The sequence below is a fragment of the Pantherophis guttatus genome, chromosome 2 (genome assembly GCF_059756535.1).
Source record: "Pantherophis guttatus breed Tessera chromosome 2, ASM5975653v1, whole genome shotgun sequence".
NCBI lineage: Eukaryota > Metazoa > Chordata > Lepidosauria > Squamata > Colubridae > Pantherophis > Pantherophis guttatus.
Window position 1 is genome coordinate 162,335,578 of NC_142064.1, and position 26,094 is coordinate 162,361,671.

At 41.0% G+C, this 26,094-nt stretch overlaps 1 protein-coding gene across 4 annotated transcripts in view; it reads right to left on the reverse strand.

The window, feature by feature from the left end:
* CASKIN2 (CASK interacting protein 2) overlaps nt 1-26,094 on the reverse strand; it is a 110,460-nt gene that overhangs the window by 18,462 nt on the left and 65,904 nt on the right. Inside the window, exons 3-13 of one of the 4 annotated variants that reach the window (XM_060691042.2) lie at nt 18,304-18,355; nt 12,434-12,531; nt 11,524-11,669; nt 10,101-10,196; nt 7,764-7,894; nt 6,701-6,809; nt 5,874-5,982; nt 5,421-5,515; nt 4,112-4,229; nt 1,729-1,923; nt 624-742 (exon numbers count right to left, since the gene is read on the reverse strand). In XM_060691042.2, coding sequence (XP_060547025.2) covers nt 624-742; nt 1,729-1,923; nt 4,112-4,229; nt 5,421-5,515; nt 5,874-5,982; nt 6,701-6,809; nt 7,764-7,894; nt 10,101-10,196; nt 11,524-11,669; nt 12,434-12,531; nt 18,304-18,355 — 1,268 coding nt within the window. Of the gene's footprint in view, nt 1-623; nt 746-1,728; nt 1,924-4,111; nt 4,230-5,420; nt 5,516-5,873; nt 5,983-6,700; nt 6,810-7,763; nt 7,895-10,100; nt 10,197-11,523; nt 11,670-12,433; nt 12,532-18,303; nt 18,356-26,094 lie in introns of all 4 variants that reach the window. The other 3 variants (XM_087887178.1, XM_087887180.1, XM_087887179.1) reach the window with 3 other exon arrangements.

Consider the following 26,094-nt stretch of genomic DNA (forward strand, 5'->3'; position numbering starts at 1 on the left):
CTCAATCCAACCTACTTCACAGGGTTGCTGTTGTGGGGAAAATAGCAAGAGGAAAGAGTATCAGGTATGTTCGCCACATTAGCTTATTTATTATAAAAATAATAAAGGTGGAATAAAGCATTCATTCATTCATCCATTCAGTCCCTGATCTAATCTCTAGCAGTGTTCTTGGCAAGATTTTTCAGGTGTGATTGCCCTTGGCATCTTCCTAAGGCAGAGAGAGTCACCGGACCAAGGGTCCCTCAGATGGCTTTCTGCCTAAGGACTAGAATTCACGCCCTCCTGGCTTTTAGCATGGCACCTTAATCATTACATCAAACTGGCTCTCCTGATGGCATATAATCATGCCATAAAAGGTTGCTGGAAATATGGCAATCAGTGAAGATTACCATGAATTCCATTCTTAAAGTAGTCAAGGCCTTTCCTTGGGATATGGCTTCACATGTCTTTGAATTCTGTTATGCTGCTGCTGTGTTGGATGCTTTCTGCTTGTGAATCGGATGAATTTATCACTTTGAAATCAACTTCAGCCAGATAAGCCCTGGTTTTGGGTGGATATGAGCTGAAGATCACAGAACAAAAGATTCTCACATTTTTTGCACAAAAAAATACTATTTCCTTACCTTCACATTCTCAATGAGGATTCCCATGAATTGTCCATTGGTACCCTCAGTACTTTGACCGCTACCAGCACTTCGGATACTGCCAATACTGCCTTCGCTGCCCACACTGTTTCTATCACCTGCTGGACAGGAGGGGAGACATTTCAAATGGCATTTTGCGGAGGGGAAACGGAGGGTTTTCTTCCATAAGAAAGAAAATGTTAGGTGAAAGAAAGCAATTGATAGCAGACAGTTTCACAGCCCTGCAGGCTTTGTCACGGAGCACAAAATTAACACCCCAGTTTCTAATTAGAATTAGAAGTCCCGGTTTTCAGGGAGAGATTAGTCGGCAAGCAATGAAGGAATTTAGCTATGTGACACTTTCCTTACAACAGCCTCCACTTATTCCGATTTTGACTCTAAGTCCACCATACCAGGTTATTTGAGGGAAGATGGAATAATGAACAAGCAGGTAAGTAGAGCAAACATGCTTGGCTCTGCTGAATTTGAGGGAATGCCCAGGAATGCCAAACTTGCACGTGCAGATGGAAAGAGAGAAAAGTGTGTCACTCTATTAGATGTGTGTGGTAGACGTGGCTGGCATAGCCATCAGAATTCTGCCCTGAGAAGTAAAACTACCCTTAAAAATAAAAGGAAGAAGAAGCAAATAAATGTACCTTTAGTGGGGTTACTAGATAGGGTTGGAAGTGTCCACAGGTGTCTACTACAAATGTAGCAGCATAGTGTTGTAGTGCAAGAATGGGCACAATATATTCCTGCAATGGTTGCTGAACTGCAACCCTCAGCAACTCTTGCCATTGGCTAAGGTAGCATTCAGCAGTATTTGGAGCACAGAGGCACACATTATCCATCTTTTGAACAAAGGCATAGGCAAGAACAGGCCCCAACAGTGCTATGCATGCACACGTACATCAGTCAAGAACAAGTGGGGATGCGTGAGTGAGGACATGTCTCCAAAGCTAAATACTCCAGTGATAAATATCATGAACCAGACATCTCCCTTCTCCTTGCTGCTTTTCTCCCTGGTCTGTGCTCTCCTATGCTGCAATCAGGCAGCCCGACGGCTAGGAAGGCTTGCCCAGCCCAGCCCAACTATACCCCTGACCTGGGCTCTCAGGTGCTGGAGCAGTCCTAGTCAGGGTGAGGTGGCCCCAACCTGTAGGGAGGCTGAGGGGTGCCTGTGGCGGAGAGGCGTCGGTATGTAGTTGTAGCCCACCAGGAGGGGTGGCTGTGGTAACCTGCAGTCCCTTTACATGGCTCTGGCACTGATGTGTGGACACCATGCGGGAAAGAGTCAGGCCTGCATGTAGAGACAAAACATGCATGTCAGAACAGAGCGCATGTAAAGGTAAGGCAGTGGACTGGGTGTCTGCATGGCTGATTTTTCCCAGTGGGACACATTGTGCAGGACTACACCTCATGGACCAAGGGGCTGTTTAAGAGGGCAACTTTGGTACTCATGGAATACATATGTTCGTCTAAAGGTTTAAAGTGGATTATTTATTCATTACCTAGCATTTCCAGAATGGTTCTTTAACAAATTGTTTCAGCACCATATAATGGATATTAACCGAATCAGGATCCTTGTACAGGTAGTCCTTGACCTATGGCCATTTGTTCAGCGACTGCAAGATTACAGTGCTGCTAAATGAATGGTGGTTATGACAGGTCCTCGGAATTGCGGCCATCTCAGCACTCCTGTGGTCATGTGATCGTGATCTGGGCACTAGGCAAATGGTTTGCACTTATGATTGGTTGCAGTGCCCTGCCATCACATGATTGTCATTTGCAACCTTCCCTACTGACTTCCCCAGACAGTCAGTGGGGAAACCAGCAGGAAAGGTTGCAAGTTGTTGAGGTAAATCTCCCCCACTTGTGCATCTTCCTCTGGCTCCTGTCTCTGTACCAGCCACTCATACAATCTGTACACCTTTCCGGATTTGTGCCATGCCTTCACGCACCCTCCCCAACCCATGTTGCATCCCACATACCTTTCCTGGCCCATCCCCATCCCTGTGTACCCTCCTTGACATGCACCATGCCTCTTGTTCATACTCCCTAACCCATGTTCACATACCCACCCTGATCCCAACTGCACCCCCCCCCATACCCTGTCCCCAAACCCCTGCATATCCTCCCCATCCTATACAGTTCTTGGGCACCCTTCTTGATCTGTACTGCACTCCCGCATACACTCTCTGATCTACACCCCCACACATCCTTTCTGGTGCATGCCGTCCCCCTATCCACTCTTAGCAGCCTGCATCACACCCTTCCTGCCCTGCCCTGTGTCTCTTGCATACCCCTTCTGTACTCTCCCTGACCCATGCTGCCCTTTTGTGCACCCTCCCCAATCCTCACCACCTTTCACACAGTGTTTCACACCTACTCCAACACTTGCCATACCTCTCCTACAAACCTGTGCACCCCTCACAAAAATAAGAGATTTTGCAGGGTTTTGCATTTAAAACCTCCAACCGTTTTTTCTATTAGAAGCAATAATACAATAATAGAATTTATATCATTTATTTTTTTAATAATTGTCTCCAAACTTTAATTTCTTAAGAACATGGAACAAGTTTAAAATATGAGTATTTTACTTCACTAGGTATTCATAAACATTGGACATCAATAACATCCATTTTTAGATTGAAGATAATTAGATATTTGCAACCAGTCTAAAGCAACATGAGTGGATGAGGCAAATAGCTAAATTACCTTTAAGATTGTATTTGCATCTCTGCAAGTTTCCCTTTGATAAATGATAAGTTTGTATTTATCTCTGGATAATGCCATATTCCATTATTTGGGAGATTTTGATGGGTGTCTTTTATCAGTCCCAAACTGTTGTGCAACTATTTCAACTTTCTTATTTTATTGGACTCTCAATGTTAAAAAAAGTAAAAGGGATGAAAAATACAGGACAAGTACAAGTGGAATATATGAAGCAAAATGACTAACAATATAAGCTTTCTCTGTAGGGTTTCATGGAAATACAGTAAATTGAAGTCTTAAATATCTGGAAGACCTCAAGTTCTCTATCATTTTATTATGTATGTATGTATGTATGTATGTATGTATGTATGTATGAAACTTATATGATCACTCATCTCACATGAAGTGACTCTGTTGAAGGCATAAATGAGCCTTTTCATATTGAAAAGGTGGTAAGAGATGGAGGTTGGAAGGATGGGAAGGAGGGTGAGTTTCATATAAAGTGTATGCTGAACTTGTCCTGAATAACTATAGCTTTCAATTAGCAACTAAAGGCACAGCAGGTATTGCCATGAGTAACTATGATTGGAATAGGAGGCTATGAGATTTTCTTAAAAAAAACAAAAACAAAGGAGTTGACGAACCCATGAAAAAAATAGGGTAAAAGGGATGTCCTGGAACACGGAATCACAAATGTCTCCAGCTTTTTCCTCCACCCACCAATCACATCATTGGACTCTCATGAAACTTTCCCTTTATAAACTTGGGCCAACCTGTCCGCTTGCTGATTACTTCTACAATGGATGGAGGAAAATAGCCAACTCGGTCAGTGCCTTTCTGAGCATCGTGGATATGGCCCTTCCACCGTCCATCTGCATGCTGCTCCAGGACCTGGCCAAACAAAAGAAAAGAATTCACATCAGCAGGTTGAAAAGGCCAAAAGGGTCATTAAGTCTTAATTTCCTGCTCCTGTAAGCCGGATTTTCTAAGAGCTGGCATGTTGCATAGTGCCTGTGCTATCTGATGGATATAAGCATGAATCTATGTTGTTCAAAGCTAACCTTTGCTATGAACTTGCTAGCCATTTCCCTGTTTGTCTCCACTTATAAAATGGGAGTAAGTGCAGGTAGTCCTCTACTTACAACGGTTCATTTAGTGACCATTCGAAGTTACAACAGCACTGAAAAAGGTGACTTATGATTGTTTTTCAAACTTATGACCATTACAGCATTCACATGATCAACGCTTGGCAACCGACTCATATTTAGGACAGTGGCAGTGTCTCGGGGTTATGTGATCCCCTTTTGCGACCTTTTGACAAGCAAAGTCAATGAGGAAGCCAGATTCACTTAACATCTGTGTTACTAACTTAACGACTGCAGTGATTCACTTAACAACTGTGGCAAGAAAGGTCATAAAATGGGGCAAAACTCACTTAATAACTGTCTCGCTTAGCAACAGAAATTTTGGGCTCAATTGTGTTTGTAAGTCGAGGACTATCTGTACAGTAGTCTAGAACTGTAGGAAAGTTGTAAGGATTAAAATGAAGTAATGTGTGTGTGAGATTCTTTTATTTTATTTTTAGATCATTCATGCATTCTTAACACTTGAAAGGAATAGTAAATAAAAATAGAATAAGGTGGAATAAAAACTAAAGAAATGCTTTATTAGGATTAGTCACTTGTGTTTTGATCTAAAGGCTAAACATTTCCTTTAAAAAAAACTGGAAGGTAAGCTTGTTACATGAATTTTATACTTGCACCTAAAACTGAGATTTGTCATTTGTACCTCTGCAAAAGTTGTGCCACACACAAAATGCTACACTACAAAGTCTATTATTTAATGAACATTCTTCTTAAAAGCCCCTTGTTGGCATCTAAACACACTGCCAACTGAGATCCAAATATAATAATACTTCTCCCCATTTTTTAGGACAAGTCAAAGCTGCATTTGTTCTTAATAATAGTGAAGCCCCTCCATGAAAAAAAGAAGACACATAACAAAGTGATGAGGGAACACTTCAGGGGAGAGTGATAGCCATTAGCCATGTAAGATCTTACATGACTTCCATCAATTTCTCACCGTGATGACATCCCCAGCACGGATGTTAAGAGCTGTTGGATCGTGGAGATTCCAGAAATCCTTTAAAGCACGGACCTTCAGGATTCCTGATGCTTCTGATGACAGGTGATAAATAGAGAGAGAGAGAGAAAGAAGGAAACAGAGGAAGCAGAAATCGATAAAAATATATCAAGGAACAGGAAGATGATACTGTTACTTACAAAACAGGTAATTTCTCCTGTTTCCCAGAGCTGGCAAACTCTTCAAGCAACCAGTATACTCTTTCCACCCTCAACTTTCTTCCTTAGCTTAAGATTCAGAGTCAGCAGCGAGGTTGAAAAACCCTCATGTCTTCATTACTCCCACTCTCACCAAGAGACTTCCAACCCAAGTCCTTTCATGATGGCCATTTAGATTGCAGCAGATGACCCTCTCCCTTCAGGATCTGTGGGATTAGTTTTTCAGATTGCTCACCTCGTAGGAGCTGCTTGATGTCCTTGCTGGCATGTGAAGTGGTGAACTGGTTCACAATATCCAAGGCTGTCTGGTTGTAGGTGTTGCGAATGTTGACATCAATGCCCCCCTAACAGAGAAAATATTAAATGGAATGAGGAGGAAGATTAAAAAGACTATAGAAAGAGGGTCTCTGCAAGATAGAGAATTTTTTTTTCTTGAGGTAGGGAACTGTGGAGTCCTTGGTGCTCTTTGAGCTTGTTTTGCTAGCAGACATTTCATTACCCAAGTAGGTAACGACATCAGTGCATGGTTGATCTTATCTAGTCAGGTAATAAAATATCTGCAAGTAAAAAGACAAGCTTATAGTACACTAAGGACCTAATAGTTCAACCCTGAGCTACAGATACCAACTGGTAGGGAACTGTGTTCTGATCTAGCCCTCACAGTTTCATCACTGACTTAACTAAACCCAAGAGTATGTATTGGTTAGATAACCTTGACTAGACAATGTCCAGTATTGCTTAGATAACAGTGGTTAGATATTGATTCTGACACGTCAGAACTTTTTTAAAAGTTCCCTATTATTGGCAATTATTTTTTTCTCTCACTGGTCCCAAACCCCAGAATATGTACATTCATACAGCAGCTGTAGGAAATGGAGTTATATATGTAAGATGGTATATGCACAAAGGATTTATCTGCATGAGGAAGAATTGTACTTCATACGATTTGCCAGATGCTGTGTTGGTTTACTCAGGAGAGTGTCTTATGCCTATCTGCTCATGGTCATCACTAACCCAGCTTTATGGTGTACTTGTTGTGTGCAAACTGCTTCTTTATCTCACCTGCAACAGTAGGCGCACCACTTCTGTCTTGCCATACAATGCAGCTTCATGCAAGGCAGTGCCTGTTTTTGTCTGCCTGTTGATCTCAATTCCAGCTTTCAGGAGTTGTCTGGGTGGATCGAAAAATAAACAATGAGCATCAATAGACTAAAAAATGATCAGCCTGATTTTAGGTCAATCTAGGAGGTGTTAACAAAACCCTGCTCTCTACTCTAAGCCAGCTGGGGGTCTGGATGAAAATAGGAGATCACAGATGAATTCAAGAAATCAATTTGGAGGAAGCCTTTGAACTACAAGAAAAATATACAATGGATGTGTATGCCATACAGTAATATGTTTTAATTTATGCCATAATTAGGCTCAGACTTGAATGATAGAAACTCAGTGGTTGCTACAACTGAAAAATCCAAAATACACTTAATTGCTATAGTCTAGACTATATGACAGAGAAAATTGGCACAGTTCAAAACCAGCCCAGATTGAGGTTACTAGGAATAAATTACAATTTGAAAAGGTAAGTGTAAACTGTAAGTACACAAAATTACTTATTACTTTCATTGGCCAGAGTGCAGAGCTGCAAAAAGAGAACTGTTTAGGATAAGATTTAAGAATTGGAAACACATTGATAGTCCTCCCAGCTCTTTAGCCTCTACAGTATTTTATTACACCTTTGGAACAATGCAACAGCACAATACAGCATTCTTTTAAGGATACTGGAGAAAAGAATGGTGCCCTCTATTGGCAGATATATTTTGCTAAAACATGATTTGCTGCCACCTCCCTTCCCTTAAATAATGACCAACAGCAGACTATTCTATTAAGATTACTGCCTTTCTCCCAAGGGTGAAATTCAAAATTTTTCCCTACCGGTTCTGTGGGCGTGGCTTGGTGGGGGTGGCAGGAAAAAGATATTGCAAAATCTCCATTCCCACCCCACTCTGGGGCCAGCCAGAGGTGGTATTTGCTGGTTCTCCAAACTACTCAAAATTTCCACTACCGGTTCTCCAGAACCTGCTGAATTTCACCCCTGTTTTCCCCCTCTCGGAAATGTTTAGAAAATTACCTGATAATCTCCTTGTGCCCATTCTTGGCTGCCAGGTGTAGAGGTGTAGTGTAGTTGGGGTCACTTGTGTCTTTGAATTGTCCCTCAAGTAAAGCCACACACATATGGCTGTTTAGAAGCAACTGGGCTACCTAAAATGAACAGGGAATGATACAATGAATAAAATACAATAGACAGCCTATCTGGCCAATGATAATTCATTGACAAGGCCATCTATTCCGCAGTGTAGAGCATCTAATCTAGAACATTCAAATGCTCATATCTCCCTGAAAGGACATAATATAGTTCCTTCCCAATTTGAGATCTGGTTGCTCTGCACTCTGATGGCACTCCAGAGTCTCTTGTTGAATATCTGGGGGTGGGGGGGATACATTCTGGGCATCTGCCAGTTTTCCCATCTTTTTTCCTCCTCTTGGTTTCCTTGTATTGTTTCCATATTTATAATTTACAATTTTTATTAAATGATTTTTAATGAAGTAAAATCAATGCATATTTTTTTTAAAAAAAGGATGTAAAGAAAAGTAAAGGAAAAATTATAAGTTAATAAAAAAGAAATGAAAGAAAAAAGGCAATAAAGAATAAAAGATATAACAATGTGGTTTCCCATCTTCCTTACAACAATTACAAATGTATTTATATTGTATCCTTTCCTTCTAAGATTACTCTTGCTCGAAACTGTTTCGCCCCACTCATGATCATTCTGTTTTTTCTATTTAGATAAGGAAATATTTCTGAAATGCTGACCCAACACAGCATGGGTTTTCTAGTCCTTTTTTTAATGGTTATTTTTAATGTGACCATAATTCAAATAAAGAGATAGCTTCTGCCCTTCTGACCTCCAAGGAAGGCAAGTGCTTTGGAGCAGCCATTCCTCCCATTCCAGCAGCCCTGAGAAAGAAAGCGTTGTACATCTGCTTTGCTTCCAAGTCCTTAAAGAGGCCAAATTCTTTAGCCTTTTAGGAAGGCTAGTTGGGTCATCCAACTCTGTTATTATCAGCCACTTGGTTCTCTTTTTCTAGACTCCACCTGCCCATGTCCTTCAGCCCTTCAACCACAGGTCCTGTAATCCTTATAGAAGATGCTCCTACCCAAAAATGCTTCCGCAAGGATGCATTTTTCATGTGAGGTGGATTAGTTTTTAACACTGATTAGAGTTTGGTTTATATCTCACTATATTGAGGAACTCAAATGTATTTATAGTTCGGCATGTTCTACAAATCCAGGAAACTGGGTTAATTAGCAAATCTGGGCTACCCATGGGCAGAATATCAAGAAAACACAAGCCAAGCTAAAGGTTATGCTTAGAGTAGTTTACTAAATGAGAAATGATTTCAACTTCAAGTTTGGTTTTGACCTGTCTTTGGCTAGAAGTAATCCCTACAACACCATCACAAATTGTAGTTCATGTGCAGACATCTTGTGTATATTATTTTATGTCAGGTTCATCATGCTATTTATGCTGTATTTATGTTACTAAAGCTGATGTTCAAAACACTTCCTGATTAATCATGAAAACAATATGCCACTCCCTCAGTTTCTTTGGTGCGATCCCTTAGATTAATGTTCCCCCACCCCACCCCAATTTAGGGTTTATTTATATTTCCTGTTCTTTTCTTTAGCTTGGAGGAAACTTCCCATCCCCAGGAATTCCAAGAAGCTTCTGCACCTGTCCTAAATATGGGAGCCAGGAATCTATAGCCAGCTCCCAATTGGGTCAGGATGGAATGCTTGGCATTCTATCCCAGCTGGCTTTGCTTCTGACTTCATAGCCTGAGAGGATTATTAGGCTCCAGGCATTTGTGGTTTTGTGTGGGAACTCTCAAGAGAAAACACTGATTGCTTTGGAACTGTAGTGGAAAAAGACATCCAGGGGAAGGATGCTGTATTATGTCCCACTAGTCATAGCAAGGCCTGACCCAAACTGCTGCCTGCCCAAAGTTTTTCAACCTCAGCAACTTTGAAGATATGCTGACTTCAACTCCCAGAATTTTCCAGCCAGCAAGAATTCTGGAAGGTGAAGTCCATATATCTTAAAGTTGCAAAGGTCGAGAAACACTGCTTTAGTGTATTGACATACCCTTGGTTACCACAGAAAACTATAGGGCAAGGGTTGAAACTCAGTGCGATAAGGAAAACAATGTACAATAGTTGATTTAAGGCTAGCTTAAGAAGCTTCACGGGACAGGACAAGACAGAACAGGATGGAATTATATGGTATGCTTGACTGCTTTTCGTGCACCAGAATGCTTTTCAATAGGCAGTGGATATGAACTAGACAGATGGGGTAATCTTTTTTCTGACTTGTTTACTTTGTAATACAAGGGTGATTCTCCTTACCTTCAGCCTCCCAAACTCACAAGCCAAGTCCAAGGGGGTTTTCTTAGCCTTATTTATAAGACATGGGTTGGATTGGTGCTGAAGCAACATCTCTGACTGCAGGCAAACATGTAAGAACATGAAAGGAAGTCAGTGAATCTGGAGAAAGTGACAGCATGTTTCCCAGTGACACAACTCATTTCCCTGTGATGCATATTCAAAGCCTTTATACAGGAAAAGCCTTATTTGGAACTGACAATAAAACACAGCTATATATGGATCATAATGGGCCTGTAATTTGCTTTTCCAGCTCCTCCTAGTTAAATCTCAGACCAAGAAACTCAGAAAGTTCTCTAGTCTTTTTTAGCCACTTTAAAATTCTTCTCTAAATCAATCTGGTAGAAAGTAAACATCCTCTCAGGGACTTTTATTTGCATTCTCACCCTCTCAACACTGTGGTTGATTCAGACAGTGAAAATCACTGGAAAGTTTTCCCACTGGACAAGGAGAAAGGATGTGTTTTCTAAATTCACAAGCTCGTAAGAGTTCTAAGTATAATGCTTGGTATGCAAATAATCTCCGATTCTATCTTTAAAAAATTGTAAATAAAATGCTTGTTCTCATTTGTGTGCAGTGCAAGTCCTGATGAGAGCTTGAAAACCAAGAGAAATATGACAGAACTTTGGAGCTATTCCTAGAAAAGCTTTAATGTTATAAATAACCAACGCAGGGAATTTTTTGGATGATAGTGATGGCATGTATAATTTTTTTTCACCAGAGCAAAATATATACAACTCCGCTGAATTTATTTCAGAATGCATTGCCTTGCAAAACTATGCTACCTATGAGACCAAATGTTTTTTATCATCTTTCTTCCTTTTTGTTTCCTGACAAAATCTGTATAAATGCTATCTTGGCACTGATTGCAGTTTACTTTCATTCTACTATTTAGAAGGATGTTTTATACCAAAGCACTATAATAACTTTGCTATGCAATTTTCACTTGGGGGGGGGGGTCATATGAATATACAAGAAATACGAGGTTAAGAGGACAAAATGTTTTGGATTTTTTTTTAAAAGACAAACTTAGAATTTCTTCATCAGTGAGGTTTGAACTTGTGTGTGTGTGTGTACACACACATGCACACACACACATACACATATTCTTCATCTGGTAGAATATGCTTTACGGGAAGTGGGGTGATTGAATTGTATTTTAGTTTTTATTTCCTCAGAGAACCAGTTGATTATACACAACTGATGTTTTATTTCAGGATAGTATTGTATAAGATGCATAAGAAATCATGTGTTGTTTGTCTTTACAGAAGTACATCAGCAAATTTGCTTTTCCATACATAATTTTAGAATGAGGGTTTGACTTATCACACAGAGTTACGAGAACCTCTTTTATCTTTTGCTTCCTCCATCATAATTCCTCACTTACCACTTCATAGTGGCCATACTGGGCAGACAGGTGCAGTGGGACTTGTCCATCCAATGATGCCATATTGACTGAAGCAGATGCCCGTAGCAGGAGGCGCACTGGCTCCACCTTCCCTTGCCAGGCAGCATAGTGTAAAGGGCGCATTCCTGTAGAAGACAAATAGAAAGGAAAAGACAGAGATAAGCCACCTAATGTGGAAAGTATAGAGGCCCATCTGGGGAATGTAGATATAAGAAATTAAACTTTAAAAAAAAACACCATAAAGGTAGTCCTTGACTTAAAAGCATAATTGGAGTCAGAATTTCTGTTGCTAAGCAAGGCAGTTAAGTGAGTTGTGTCCAATTTGATGACCTTTTTTTTTGCCAGAGATGTTAAGCAAATCACTACAGTTGTTAATTGAATCCAACTTCCCCCATTGACGTGCTTGTCGGAAACTAGCTGGGAAGGTCGCAAATGATGATCATGTGATCCTGGGACACTGCAACTATTGTAAATACAAGCATGCAAATTTTGATCACATGACTGTGGGGATGCTACAACAGTCATAAGTGTGAGAACTGGTCCCTTTTTTAAAACACTGATATACCTTTGAACGGTTGCTAAATGAACGGTTCTAAGTTGTGGACTATCTTTACTAGATCTTTGGATCTTAACCATGGGTTAGGGCTGGTCCAATAAGCAGACAATCTGTACTGGGGCAAAAGATGGGGTACAGCAATCTTCTGTTCTTGTTCCAAAATATTACTCAAAATATCACTTCCCTAGAAGCAATGTTGTTCGCAAATGACACTTTTCATTAGTGAGATGAGAGTGATTCCCCACATTGGCTACAGCTACAGAGAACATTTGAGACAATCTTTCTCCTTTTTGATCATGCATGGGGAGAAGTCAGAATAGGCAAATGCCTTACCATTTGTGTCCTTAATATCCACAATGGCTTGTGCCTCCAGCAGCAGGGAGATAAGTTCCAGGCTTCCAACCAAGGCTGCATGGTGCAAAGCTGAAAACCTGAAACCAAGAAAAGAAAAAGAATAGGATGACTTGATGGGGCAAGCCTCAGTGGTTCCTTAACATACAGCCTGACCCACCCTGGCTCAGGCATGTTCCCTGTTAGGAGATATGTTGAGAACTCAAAACTACTAAGAGTGACCCCACAAGAAATGTAACTCCTTTTAGGCACACAATCCACCCTGGCATGATTCCTCTCTGCACATCTTCTTGATGGTTATACCGTTTTTAATGATGATTCTAGTCCTCCATATAGATATGGGAGTAATATAGAAGATTTGAAAGTCTGCTCTGTACAGTACAGTATAAACACTGGAAAAGAATCAAGTTCAAACTCTTATTCAGCTTTGTAGCTATCTAGCTACCTTTAGGCTGGCCACTATTCTTCAGATGAATCTATTTTATAGAATTGTTATGAGAAACAGGGGGGCTTTATGGGACCACTATTAATTTTCCCAATATGATGTATTCCAGATGTGGTTGACCGTAACTTTCAACAAATTTAGTTGCTATGATGGCTGGAAAGTGGTACTTCATCGTATACTTCCGTATTTCTGGAACATATTAATTTGGGAAAGCTATTGAGGTTATTACAGTGTCTTGGCAAATAGAGAGATTCCGAAATCACAGACTTCGCTTACAGTAAGAGACTCTGGTAAGCTCTTTTCTTTGTGGAGGTGTTGCCATTTACACTGTTTCAGCATTGACCAAACAAGCCCAGAATGCTTAATGACACATTTCTTTTTCGGGCATTGTCCTGTTAATGTTCCCCAAACTTTTTCGTTTTCCTTTGAAGACCTTGTTATACATACACTCTTGCACATGGGAAAGTCTGCTGCCATGGTTCTGCAGGACACAAACAATCCCCTCTTGGCTGTAATAAATAGAGGACTTTGAGCAAGCTGCTAAGATATGAGTTGATGCCTGCATTTTGGTACCCTCTTTGCTTAGGAAAACAAGGATGGACATACCTTAGCACTAACTGACTAAAATGATAAAAGCTATAATCTGAGCCATATATAGTCTTAGAAGTGGACTCTTCTAAAGGTTTAGCTTTGGCAGAAGAGGAAGAAGAGATTCAGTAACTGCCATGCACGAGGATGTTCAGCAAGTATTATATTTTTAACCATTATCCCATCTGAAAAGGACTAAAATGCCTGCCTCAAACCAGCCTTGCAGCTCATAAAAGGCACAAGGGATTTTTTGCTCATCAAAATATGCGCGGATTTTTTCATTTCTCTAATAAAAAAAAAAAAAAGAATACAAGCAGTCTTGTAGGAAGATTAAGCCGTCAAATGAGTTACTTCTTATAGTGGTGTGTATGTGTGTTCAGAGTAGCACCCAGAAGGTCAGACAGAAAAGCTAATGCTGGCCTTGGGACAAGTGACCAGCTGTCTCTCAGTAGGGGGAGCATCTCCCCTCCCCCTCCCCCTTGCCTCCCTGGACTTGTCCTGCTTATGGCCGTCTCTTTCCCAGCACCACTTTCCTATTGCCAGAGTGTGTGAGGCCACTGAGGATGAATAGATCTTGTGTTTGGGGTTTGTGAAAGAGGCTTGTTTATCCAGACCCCTCCTCCCCCACTGACTCCCGCCTTCCCCTTGCTTAGTGCCGATTTCATTCATCGGAAAGGATGGAGGGTAGCTCGGGACCCACGGGAACCCAACCTCTGCAGCAATGGTGCCTCGGATCGCGACAGTGTTATCCCGGGCAGAAGTGAAAAGCGTGGAGGATGACTTTAGTAGCAGACTGGTTCAGCCTTCTGGCACTGTTCAATAGCGATGGGCATCCATCGCAGATTGGAAGCAGTTGTGTCTTTTGGCCTCCTGTAGGAGCCTGTCTGAGAGGATTTAATAGCAGCCATTAACGCAAGGAATACCAACACCACTAGTCCCCCTGTGCACGATGACAGTCTCCGTCAGGGAGGTCTTTTCTTAGCCAGAAGCAGCCAGCAAGCAGTCACCTCATGCTGGGCTTCTGCTGCAGGCCTGGAGGCTCCAATTATCCCCACGGTAACCTCTCAATGGGAAGGAGAGCTCTCACAGCCAGGAAGACTGGCCAGAGCATCTGAAAGAGCCCTGTGCCCAATCCAAGGGGCAGGCCCAAAGAGCTAGGAAGAATAGCCACCGAGAGCTGTATTGGCATTGCCTAGCAGGAGTTGATAACCTGTGGTAGTCCCAGGGAGGTTGTGGCAGCCTGCCACTCCTGCTGAAATTCTCAGTGTTACTGAAACAACCAATAAAAGGACACTTTCTGTCCCTTTGGTCCATCAAGCGACTCTGAAATATCCATTCAGCGCTAAATCGAGACACAACTGAGACTGGGAAATCGCCTCACACCACTGATGTTATCTGACAAATGGAGCAGTGATAGCACGAATGCAGAGATGCCCCATCTCATCACTGCTAGATCCCATGATGTATCTTGGAGAAGAGCCGTGGGACAATGTTGAGAAAATTGCCTGAACCATGAACAATAACCCACCAGAAGGTTTAACATTATCCAGGCTGACTTGTGTCCAGATCTTTCCCCATATTAGAATTGGCATCAGTGAACCTGAAGCAAGTGGTTCGGCTAAGACCACCTAATGAGAACCTGACAAAGTGAGATTATAATCAACGTCTTCTTGACATGTAGCTATCTATGTCTCTTAACTATGAAACCCTATGAAACCATGGTAATAGCTGAAACACATGGTTCTAGCTCCCATAGCATTTATTTGTTTTCAATTCTTGGAGTGTAATATATTACAACATTTAGTCTACAGAAAGCAAGGAAACACTAGAGAACAGCTGCTGTTGACAAGAGAAGGATGTAATCAATGGTTTAAGATACAATAGCTCAACAATGAATTAATTCTTAGAATCATTAAAGAAATGTTAGCGTTTAAGATTTGTTAAATAGTTAGATGATTAAACTCTGCACTAATAAATACATCAAATATGTTATAAATTGGTACAGACGTAAACTTTACCAAACACAGAAGCATTATGAATTTCAAAATTTATGAGTTTCTAGAACGTTTATTTCATCTTATAAAAGTGAAGTCCTGGCAAAATAATTTATAAAAGCTACATTAAAAAATTATTTCCTGCATTCCAAACATAAATTTATTATGTATTTATGTATATTTGATATGGGTGGGTATGAATGGTTCTTCTCATGTCAACTGCAGCATTTCCGTCATTCTGTAAGTTTGTATCTGGCATATAAGGAATAAAAGTATCAAGAAGTAATAATGCCCTTGTTGATAGTACAAGTTCTTTGCCCACAACTAGAATTTCTCCCCACCAACACCACCACATGGGGTATCTACAGATCCCCTTTTTCTGAAAGAATGTTGGAAGAGATACACTCATAAACCAACTTTCAACTCAGCATGTTTGTGAACAACTGACAGAAAAGTGTGTCAAAAGAAATTATTCTGACCTGCTCCTGGGCTCTATAAAATCTCTTGCTGTGTGCCACCTTAGGCTCTAAAAGTCTTTATTTAAACTTAAAATTTAACTCAGTTTTAGTGAATTCAAGCTTTTGGGGTAATCTTACATTGAATTGCTAAGTTATGTTGACTACTTAATGCCATATTTTACTACTTTATATGGCAAAATGCTTATGAAAAGACCACTATCAGTACTACTATTAATCTCTAGTGCAGGGGTCCCCAACAGTAGTGGGCCATGGCCCATTCAAAACTGGGCTGCAGGAAAGATGGACAAGCATGCGCACATGAAGTTCTGCTCACATCAGTGGAGCTTCGCACGGTAGGACAAGCACCCTCCATTCGTGTGAATGGAACTTCACGTGTGAGCGCAAGTGTTTGCTGTTCACACGATGGAGCTTTGCACACTAGTACAAGCACCCTCCGCTCACGCACGAAACTCTATTCACATGAATGGATGGCATAAGCACCCGCCATTCCCACAAATGGAGCTGGGGGTGCACTTGTTCGCCTACCACTCATATGCCTACCCCACCGACAGGCCGGGCTGTCAAGCTAGAAAGGTTGGAGATTGCTGCTCTAGTGGATAGGATTGCAACACTAGTACATTCCAATTTGAATATCTCCTACGGTCCATTCAAGACTCATCTATGATTTTTATGACCGCTCCTCAAAATTTTTATGACTGTTCCTCAGAATTTTTCACCTCATCTCTTTGTCAGCATGTAATCTCTAGCAGGGCTATCTCAAGACATTTTTCTGCCTATGATGAAGCAACAAACTTTTCCAATCAATGTGTAAAGTAAACAAAGTCAAATTATTTTGACAAATGAGGCAGAAATAGCTCAAGCACATCCCTCTATTCCTAGCAATATTCCCAATAACAAAACAGAAGTCTAAGTTTTTTGCCCTCGCTTACTCCCTCACATAGGTTCCTCCTTCTACCTAATAGGAGGCCTGGGCCTAATATCTAGGTTGAGCATCTGACTAGTTTATTTGTTCTGTATTTTATTTGTGCCAAGTCCCCACAATTCATTGTGGAAGGGAATATTTGGAAAATTTCCATCACATTTCTTCATACACACATTTATCTTAGACTGCATCTAGCTCAGAATCTGAGTTATTCCTTCTAATTCGAATGCCAAAAGACAAAGTGTCACAAAGGCATATTTGCCTCATTCATTTGAAAATTTGTGGGAGTAAGATGCAATCTTCCTGTTAGAACAATTGGTCTGCAAAAATAAAAGGAGGTGGCAACTAGAAAACTAGAAAATCATTTTGCTCCACTTAATATCAGGATTGGGAAATAATATTGTACTGGTAATGATATAAATAGATAATGATTGAGGATCATTAGCTACATGTTCATGCATTTAAACAGCTGTGGCGTTAACCTACTGAATTATACATGTATGATATGACCTCAGCTCTTAATCCATTGTACTGTAGCTATTCTGGGAAATTATTGTACTTCTTCAGAAGTGATTTGGGATTTTTTTTTCTTTTCAGGAAGCACAGTGATATTTCTTCAAAGGATCTGTGGCTGCAGATCCCAAATCTCTCTTGATACAAGCTCACATTTGGCTTTCTCTAATTTGCCAGTCATTTGGGAGTTATAAACTATTACTATACCCGTTTGTAGGACACAAGGACTAAGGATTAAGAATTTGAATGAAGTATCTGCCTGCAGTATTTTAAGGACAGTATTTTAGATTTGCATTTTGAACTCATAATGTGAAGTGATGGACACAAGGTCATACAGGGAGTCAATGGCAGGCCAAGAGACAAAACATATAGTGTTATCCTTTAGCTTGTAATGGAGAAAGCAATAACTACAAATTCTTCATATGTCCCTAATGAAGAACTGAGTTTCTGCAGGACTGATTCTCCCCTATAATATTTGGTCATCCCACACGTTCCAATTGGGTGGGCACATTTTGTGTCCCCTCCCTGACTCAATGGTGGGACCCAGGAAGCATGGCTTTTCTATTGTGGCAACTGAACTCTGGAGTAATCTCCCCAACATACATTTGTCCCCTACTTTGTTACCTTTAGAAAGACATTTAAAAACCTGGGTTGTTCTCAAGTTTTCGGGATGGGATGATGGGAATTTCCCAGACTGAGAGGTACTGTACGTAAATGGGATTTCTTGGTTGCCTATTACAATCAAGTTTTTATATTTTAATTAAAGTAGCTCATTTTGTTGTGTTTTTAATTTATGATATGCTGGCTAGACCCACAATTTTCAAATTAGGCAGCCATATATATCTTTTAAAAAACTAAGTAATAAAATTCTAATTAATCATGAATACTTTCGTCTTTGTTTAATTACATACCCATCCACATCCTGGTAGTTCACATTCAGTCGTTTAGTTGATCCCAAGAGTTCTAGAGGAAGAGAAGAAAAAGAAGGGGTTTGTGTCAGTTTAATATATTGAGGAATTGTGCGATCTGTATGTCTGAATGCAAATTTAGAGACACATTTAGCAATGTTTTTCATGGGAATCTGCAGCACTATGAAGGCTTTACAAGGAAGTATCTTGGCCACAGATATTGTGCTCAGCTCCAAGTCAGAATATTACCAGAAAAGTAATTTTGTGGCAAACTCTTGTTGCCCTCAATGTTGTCTCTAACCATAGTTTAGAATGAATGCATTAATGTTTCTTTGAAAGGAACAGACAGATAATCAAATAATCAGTTAGTATAAAGAAGTATACTCAATGCACACTTTCCCTTCTGCTTTTCTGGTGGCATATATTTAGATGTTTCCTAGCTTTGTCAGGAACAGTTCTGTGGTCATTCTGAAATTATAGTTGCCATCCTAATAGTTCGAAGAACTGATGGTAGTGACAACAGCAAACCTGGTGCTCCAATAGATAAGGGCATGGGGTTCCTGCTTCTACCTGTAATTGGTCCTTGTCCCAAGCCTGCCAAACTCACCTTGCTGTGCACAGAACAGCACTTGGCCCATAACTTCAATCTCTTCTTTCTTTCCAATTTCTTTAGCATTGCCTTCTATACTCTGTTCTTTGTGAGTACTAGCTTGGGACTAGCCCCCTTCTTCACTTCACTTTTCCTCAAAACAGTGGCTGTAAATATTCCCCTCTCCAACTGATTACTTCCACAAAACCAACAGACAAAATCCGCCTTTCCCATCAGCGTTGGGCACTGGTTCAGTATCTTTGCTTTCCTTCTACCAGAGATGCCTGCATTTATAAAGTGGCATGTCTGGAAAAATGAAAAACTGACATTTATTTTGTTCCCACCTCCCTTCAGTTTTCCTGCTGCCAGGGAAAAGCCCACACACATCAGATGGTTGGCATTTTTCCTCCAGAGGGAGAGGTGGTAGATCCAGAGTTTTTAAATAAAGGCATTGTGTTTGCCTGACATTCTATTCACCTTCCTTATTCTCCAAGTACCCCACTTTTTGGTGGCCTACTTTGGGGATAACTCCACAATCGAGAGGCCCCTTCCAGTTTCCAAATGAAGTATGCAACTGAACCAATTATGATGCTCTCTTCCATACACAGAAGACGATGCATTTCCTTTCTTTCACATGATAATGGAGCCATTCAGGAATCTGAATGTAAAACAACTGGGCATCAACAAAAGAAAGTGACATTTATGGGTAGGACATATAAGCAAGAATTATTTTTATCTGTTATCTCTCTCTCTCTCTCTCTAATTTATTCTCTATTGGTTCACAAATACTTCATCCTGCAATTTTTTTTCCCTATAGCACCAACTCTACAAGATGGACACTGTGTTAGCGAGAAGTTCCCTGGGGATGAATCTAAAAGCTCGGAAGACTAAACCTCTAGTCCCAGTGACTGACCCAGATTGGATTCTACAAGATGGATTGATTTGACGGAGAGTGACCTATCTAAAGTAATCCATTGAGTTTCTATGTCTGAAGGTGGACTTGAACTTGAGTTTCCAGAAATGGTGTCCACTACACCATTTTAAATACATATTGATTCACTCTCTGAAAATTAATTCAAAGATTTAGCATGTTTTACTGAATATGTTGGGTTTCTCTGAACAGCTTTTGAAAAATGCAAATTGGTCAACTATTTAGCATGCATGAAGGAATCTTGCAAAGAATACATTGAACTTGCTGTGGGCAATTTTCAGCATTCTTAGCAGGAATGGTTGATTGGATTTGGTCCAATTTGGATACCAATATGAGGGAAGGCCACAGGAAAGTAACCACACTTCCTATGAATGTGGCATATTTTCAGATTCTGCAGCTCAAGATCTGGAGAGGATTTGTGGAGACATGAGGACCATCACCTGCTTGCCTAACCTTCTCAGTAAATTGCAACTGGTCCCATGTTTATGAAAGGTGATTCATGCCTTCTTGGTTAAAGAGTCTGTTCTAAAAAAAAAAATCACGTTCCTGAATTCGGAATATTTTGTAATGCATAAAAAATAGCCAGTTATTTTTCAGCCAGTTTCTTCATAATACAAACTTGTAATGTTTGCACATAAAGTTTTGTAATCTTAGTACCTTCATCATCATCTTAAGAGCAAAAAGCACTTACTCAGCATAATGTGATATGGTTAAGACATCAGGGATATAGTGAATTCTAGTCCTACTTTGGGCATGAAGCAGCTACCTTGAGCCAGTCACTTTATCTCAACCCTAAGAAGGAGGCAAGGGTAAACCAATTCTAAAAAACCTTGCCAAGAAAACTGCAGGGACTTGTCCATGCAGTTCCCAGGAATTAGACACAATTGAATGGAAGGGGGGAAAAAAGGGATTAACAGCCCCAGTCCTACATAGGCAGCTTGTTATCACTGTTGCAATATCATGTTTTAAAATATAAAAGCCATCACCTAAGTGAGCAAGTTTTCCCATTTTTTTCCAGATCTCAAAGAAAACATAAATACGAGAGTTCCCTAGAAATTTTAGAATAATTAAACTAATTAGCAAAGCAAAAGCATTAGAACAGAATCCGATTGATGGGGTTTATTTAACGATGGTATCTTCTTTGCAGGTCTGTTCAAGATGGCTGCTTGAACAGGTTTTTTTTTCTCTTCTTCTTTTGAATTGCTGCAACTTTATAATCACTTGACAACCCTAATTCCTGCAAGCCCTTTGGGCAAACGGGGATTAAAATGGCAATGCCTGTTAAGTAAAAATAAACAGGCAACTTGAGCAGTTGGATTCTTCTGACGTTACAGTGATCATAAAGACTCTTCCAGTGTCACCAACATTGTCAAGATGCAAAGAGAAAAAAAAAACTTTTACCGGTAAAATGCGAAAGAGAAAATAACAGATGGGCAGGGGGAGGCTATGCTCTAGGACAGCCTTCCAGCTCTTTCTATTTTCAACCCCATCATTTACAAGGAGCATAGCTGCTTGCAAGGGATTGAGGGAGACCAGCTGCTTCTTTATTTCTGCCCTAAGAATCTTATTTTTGGTAATTATGACTAACAGCTACGCGAAAGACACTTTAGCTTCACCAAGCTGTTAAGGTTTTCCAATTTAAAAAGCCACCTAGGCCAATAGTTGTCATCTCAAACTGCCTGCAGTATTTTCTTTGGTATTTCAAGGGAGAATGTTTCAGGGATAGAGGGTTAGCAACACATAGACATAAATGGGGGTCCAGGCAGAGCAAATAGCAATAGCACTTAGACATATATACTGCTTCACAGTGCTTTACAGCCCTCTCTAAGCGGTTTACAGAGTCAGCATTTTGCTCCCAAGAATATGGGTCCTCATTTTACCGACCTCGGAAGATGGAAGGCTGAGTCAACCTTGGGCTCACTGGGGCTTGAACTGCCGAACTGCTGGCAGCCGACAGTCAGCAGAAGTAGCCTGCAGTACTGCATTCCAACCACAGCGCCACCACGGCGCAGAATAAGAGAACAATAGAGCTGTGTTTCAATGATGGGGGATAATCAAAGGGCAGCACTATCTGTTGTTACCTGCCATCAAACGAAAACAATGGAATATCACAAATACCATATTCTGCCTTTGTACATACTACTGCTAAATGTTGAGGATGAACAAGGCCATAAGTGCACATCTGAGAATGCAAGATTCTTACAGATATCAGGCTTTCCACACTCTGTCTCTTGGCCTCATTCAACCAAGGATGCAATTCTTACATTTATAACCATCGGAATAAGGTGAATGGATAAGAGCATATTTGCATAGTTCTTATTTTGGAGACAGGCAATGTCTGGAATGACTTGGGTGCTATGGAATACTCATCCAGAGACTCAGGTCTCTGAGGCTCCTGTAGCTCAGCTTCTGTAGAACCGGCTAAAGAATAAGAATGCCAAAAGGGACTAGGGAGAGTAGGCACAGTTTTTCCCCCAGAAATGTAGCTTTAAAGTTTGGTTTGTGTGGACCACCAAAGTAGCCAGGCAGGATAATCCTGATCCTAGCAACTGAATTAAATCGGACAATACAGAAGTTGGAGTATATCAGGATGGATGATAAAGATCAGGGTAAAACAAGTGCACTAGCCACAGAAAATGCTTTGCATCCCTCCTCCTCATTGTCACTGATATGGTTTCCTCTAGAAATTTCCCAAGCTCATTCCTGCAAATATTGCGTGACCTGCATTGAAAGGTGCTTCTATTCTTTGGACTATAGTTTTCTGTTCTCCTTTGCTCCAATTACCTTGAGGATGGTGGCTGGAATAAAAAGATTGTGTTACATAGAGGAACGGCTTTGCAACTCCTCCTACCCTTCTAAATGCGGTGGGCTCACTGACATATGGAAATACGGGCTGAAAAGGAAACTCTGGTAATTGTGGTTTTCCTTGGGCTAATTAAAATATTTTGCAAATAGGCGTATTAATGCAAAACCATTTCCAAGGAGCTGATTATACAACATGCATGACAAACTCAACCAATAGGGTCAGCCAAGCAGAGCAGAAAGGAGGAAATCTAAAGGAAATCAGAATAACTTGTTTTTTAAAGGCTTTTTCATCTTCAAAAAATGTTCTACAATCATTCTGTACTAAAGAAGGAACTGGGTAAAAGTGATCTGCCTTTCCCCTTTTATTCAGCTGAAAGCAAAGGGACCAGGTGGCAAAACCTAAACAAGTTTTTATTTGGAAAACACTGGTATTTTTTTTCCTTTCACATAAGTAGCCCGAAGTCTAACAAATCAGGCAGCCAGCACGTAAACTTATACAGGACTATCTCATAAAAAGAATCTGAACAGGAGAGGAAAGCTTCAATGGATAAATAGCTATTTTTCATATGCCAAAGGCACAGTGTCATTTTTGGGGAAGAAAGCAGTGGGACTTGTAGAAGGGTTATTTGAGTTACCTGACTCCCATCCAGTGGTGGGTTCCAAATTTTTTAACAACCGGTTCTCTGCCCTAATGACTGGCTGGGCGTGGCTGGGCGGGTCATGTGATTGAGTGGCCAACTCTACGTCACTTGTGTGGGTGGTACCCGTATGGGAGAGGCAGGGTTGGGGAGGGAATCCAGGGGTCTTCAGTGGGGGGGGGGGAATGGGAGGAAAGAAAGATCCAACCTCTTTATGTGTGTGTGTGCGTGTGTGTGTTTGAGAGAGAGAGACTGCAACAAGCTAGACTGGAAAAGCTGGCTGTGAGAGGAAGAGAAGCTGGGTAAATTGGACGCAGACACTTCCCGGGTCCCCTCATTCCAGAAGCACCAACCTCACCCTCTCTGCTAGCCCCCTTCTTTGCATGGGATCGCCCAGCAGCGGAGACGGAGAGGGAGAAGGGGGCAGCGGAAGCCGCTAGCATTGAGGGGAGAGTGCCATACAGAAATGGGAGCACACAGAAACACCGCCTCCTTCTCCCTCTTCATCTCGATTGCTGGGCGATCCTGTGTGAAGAAGGGAGCTAGAAGAGAGAGGAGAGTGCGAGGTTGCTGCTCCTGGGATGAGGGAACCCGGGACACATTTGGGTCCGGCTAACCCAGCTTCTTTTCCTCTCGCAACCAGCTTTTTGGGTCATTTTCAGGCCATTTTTTTGGGCCTTTATCAGGCTGATTTTCGGGCCAATTTTGGCCCAAAAAACGGCCTGAAAACAGCCCAAAAAACAGCCCAAAAATGAGAGGGGCAGGGCCAGCCGGTGGTCCGATTTGCCGGTTCTCTAAACCGCGCATAATCAGAACAACTGGTTCAGACGAACTGGCCTGAACCGGCAGCAGCCCACCTCTGGTCCCATCTCTATCCAGAGGGTGTGTTGAGATAATATAGTCAGACCTTTCCTCTTCTTTTTTTATAATATTTTTTTTTATTTACAAAGACCTTGCTTCTTCTAAATATGACACAAAAATGCAGATATTCAGACATTCACTTGAAGGGGACTTCAGACACTATGAAGAAATGGATTGGGTTGCAGGTAATTAATGGGCCAAAGATTTTCCACTCTTTCTGTAAGTCACATGTAAAGAAGTACACAAAAATGTTTGGTTTGTGTGACCTCCTTTCACATGATATAGGAGTGAGGAAGTTATGGTTCTCTTAATATCACTAACAACAGATTCCAGAAATTCCAGACAATATGAAAAAAAAAAAAAAACAAGGGATGCTGGATTGTATAATTAGGCAACATCTGGAGCACTACAAATCCCCAACCTCTGTCATATGCAAGACATGAGAGCCAGTTTGGCATAGTGACTAGAAACTAGGAGACTATGAGTTCTAGTCCACTTTCAGACATGAAAAGCATGGCTGTCACTCAGTCTCAGCCAATAGACTTCATTGGGTCTGGAAGTAGATTGTTCAGCTATTCAAACTCCTATCCCCTTATAAGCTTGGAAACTTTGAAAACTTAAAAAAGCAATAGAAGAAACTCACAAAACAAAAATGAATTTCACACAATAGACCCAGAAGTGATAGACAACTACAAACGTGGTTTAAAATAACACTGCCAACTGCCACTAGCTCTCATGTTCTTTTGTTAGCCCAGCTGAAGAAAAGGCTAAAATGGGGTAGAAAAACAGAAAACATTTGGCAAATTGGAAAACAGTGAGTATTTTGTAAGACATTGCCTCTCACAGCTAATTGCAAGAGCTCCATCTAATGGCAGAAATGTTATTTATTTCTGTATAGTTTTATTTTTATCCTAGTATTATAATTAGCTGAGAGCTGGTTCAGTCTCGTGGTTAAGATGCTAACCTAGAAACCAGTAGGCTGTGAGTTCTAGTCCTGCCTTAGTCATGAAAGCTGGCTGGGTGACTTTGGGTCAGTCACTTTTTCTCAGCCTGCAATGTCAGACTTGGGCGACAAGCTGGTCAATCAATTTCTGTCACCAACAATGGATCAAATGGTTGATCCAAAATAAGGGGGACCCTACAGTTAACATTATGAAGAAAAAAAAAAGATATAATTGGGTAATAGTTTTGATTTCATCAAATTTTAACCTAGCTGTGATTTACAATGGTGAAGGGACGTGATATAATAATATTCCATATACACTGAGAACACCACAAAAAAATTGGTAGGCTTTTTGGCAGTGGGGGGAAAGGCACTGTGTCTGCTATAAATTCTTTCTGTATGACTATTGAAGGCCCACTGCTCTGTACTTCATACCAGCTGGCACCACTCTCTGCTGCTCCTTTTCCAGGAGACTGTTAAACAAGGTCACTCCTCCGTAGTGCAATATGGAGATGGAAGGTTTCTAAATATCTTTTCAAGGCTTTTGAAGCAGTGGGTATTTAGTACACAGAAAGATCTCAGTCAAAAAACTCTGGCAAAGAGCCCCAGGCCTTAACAAAAAACTATCAATCTAACCTGACGGGGAAAAATTCTCCATGTTCTTTATGTGATTCCACACCATGCAGAATCCCCAATTGCTACAAGTCCTTCAGATGAACAATGCCTCCAAAAAATGGAGATTCCTTTTAGCTGTGGAGGGCCTCATTGTCTATGAAATCTCCCCCTAAGAAACAGAGAATGCAAAAACTGGTTTCCCTTTGGCAGAAGCCCTGCTTCCTCCTTTCTCAGCTATAAGGGCCAGACTCATGAATGATATGAAAGCTTCTTTGGGTCGCTTCTTCCCCACCCCCATCTGTCTTTTATTGATTCACAACAGATGAGGAACTCAATCAACTCCAAGGATGTTGATGTCATGAACTGCAACAATAGCAAAGCCGTGGAGTGCAGCCCATGGCGAAGAATGCAG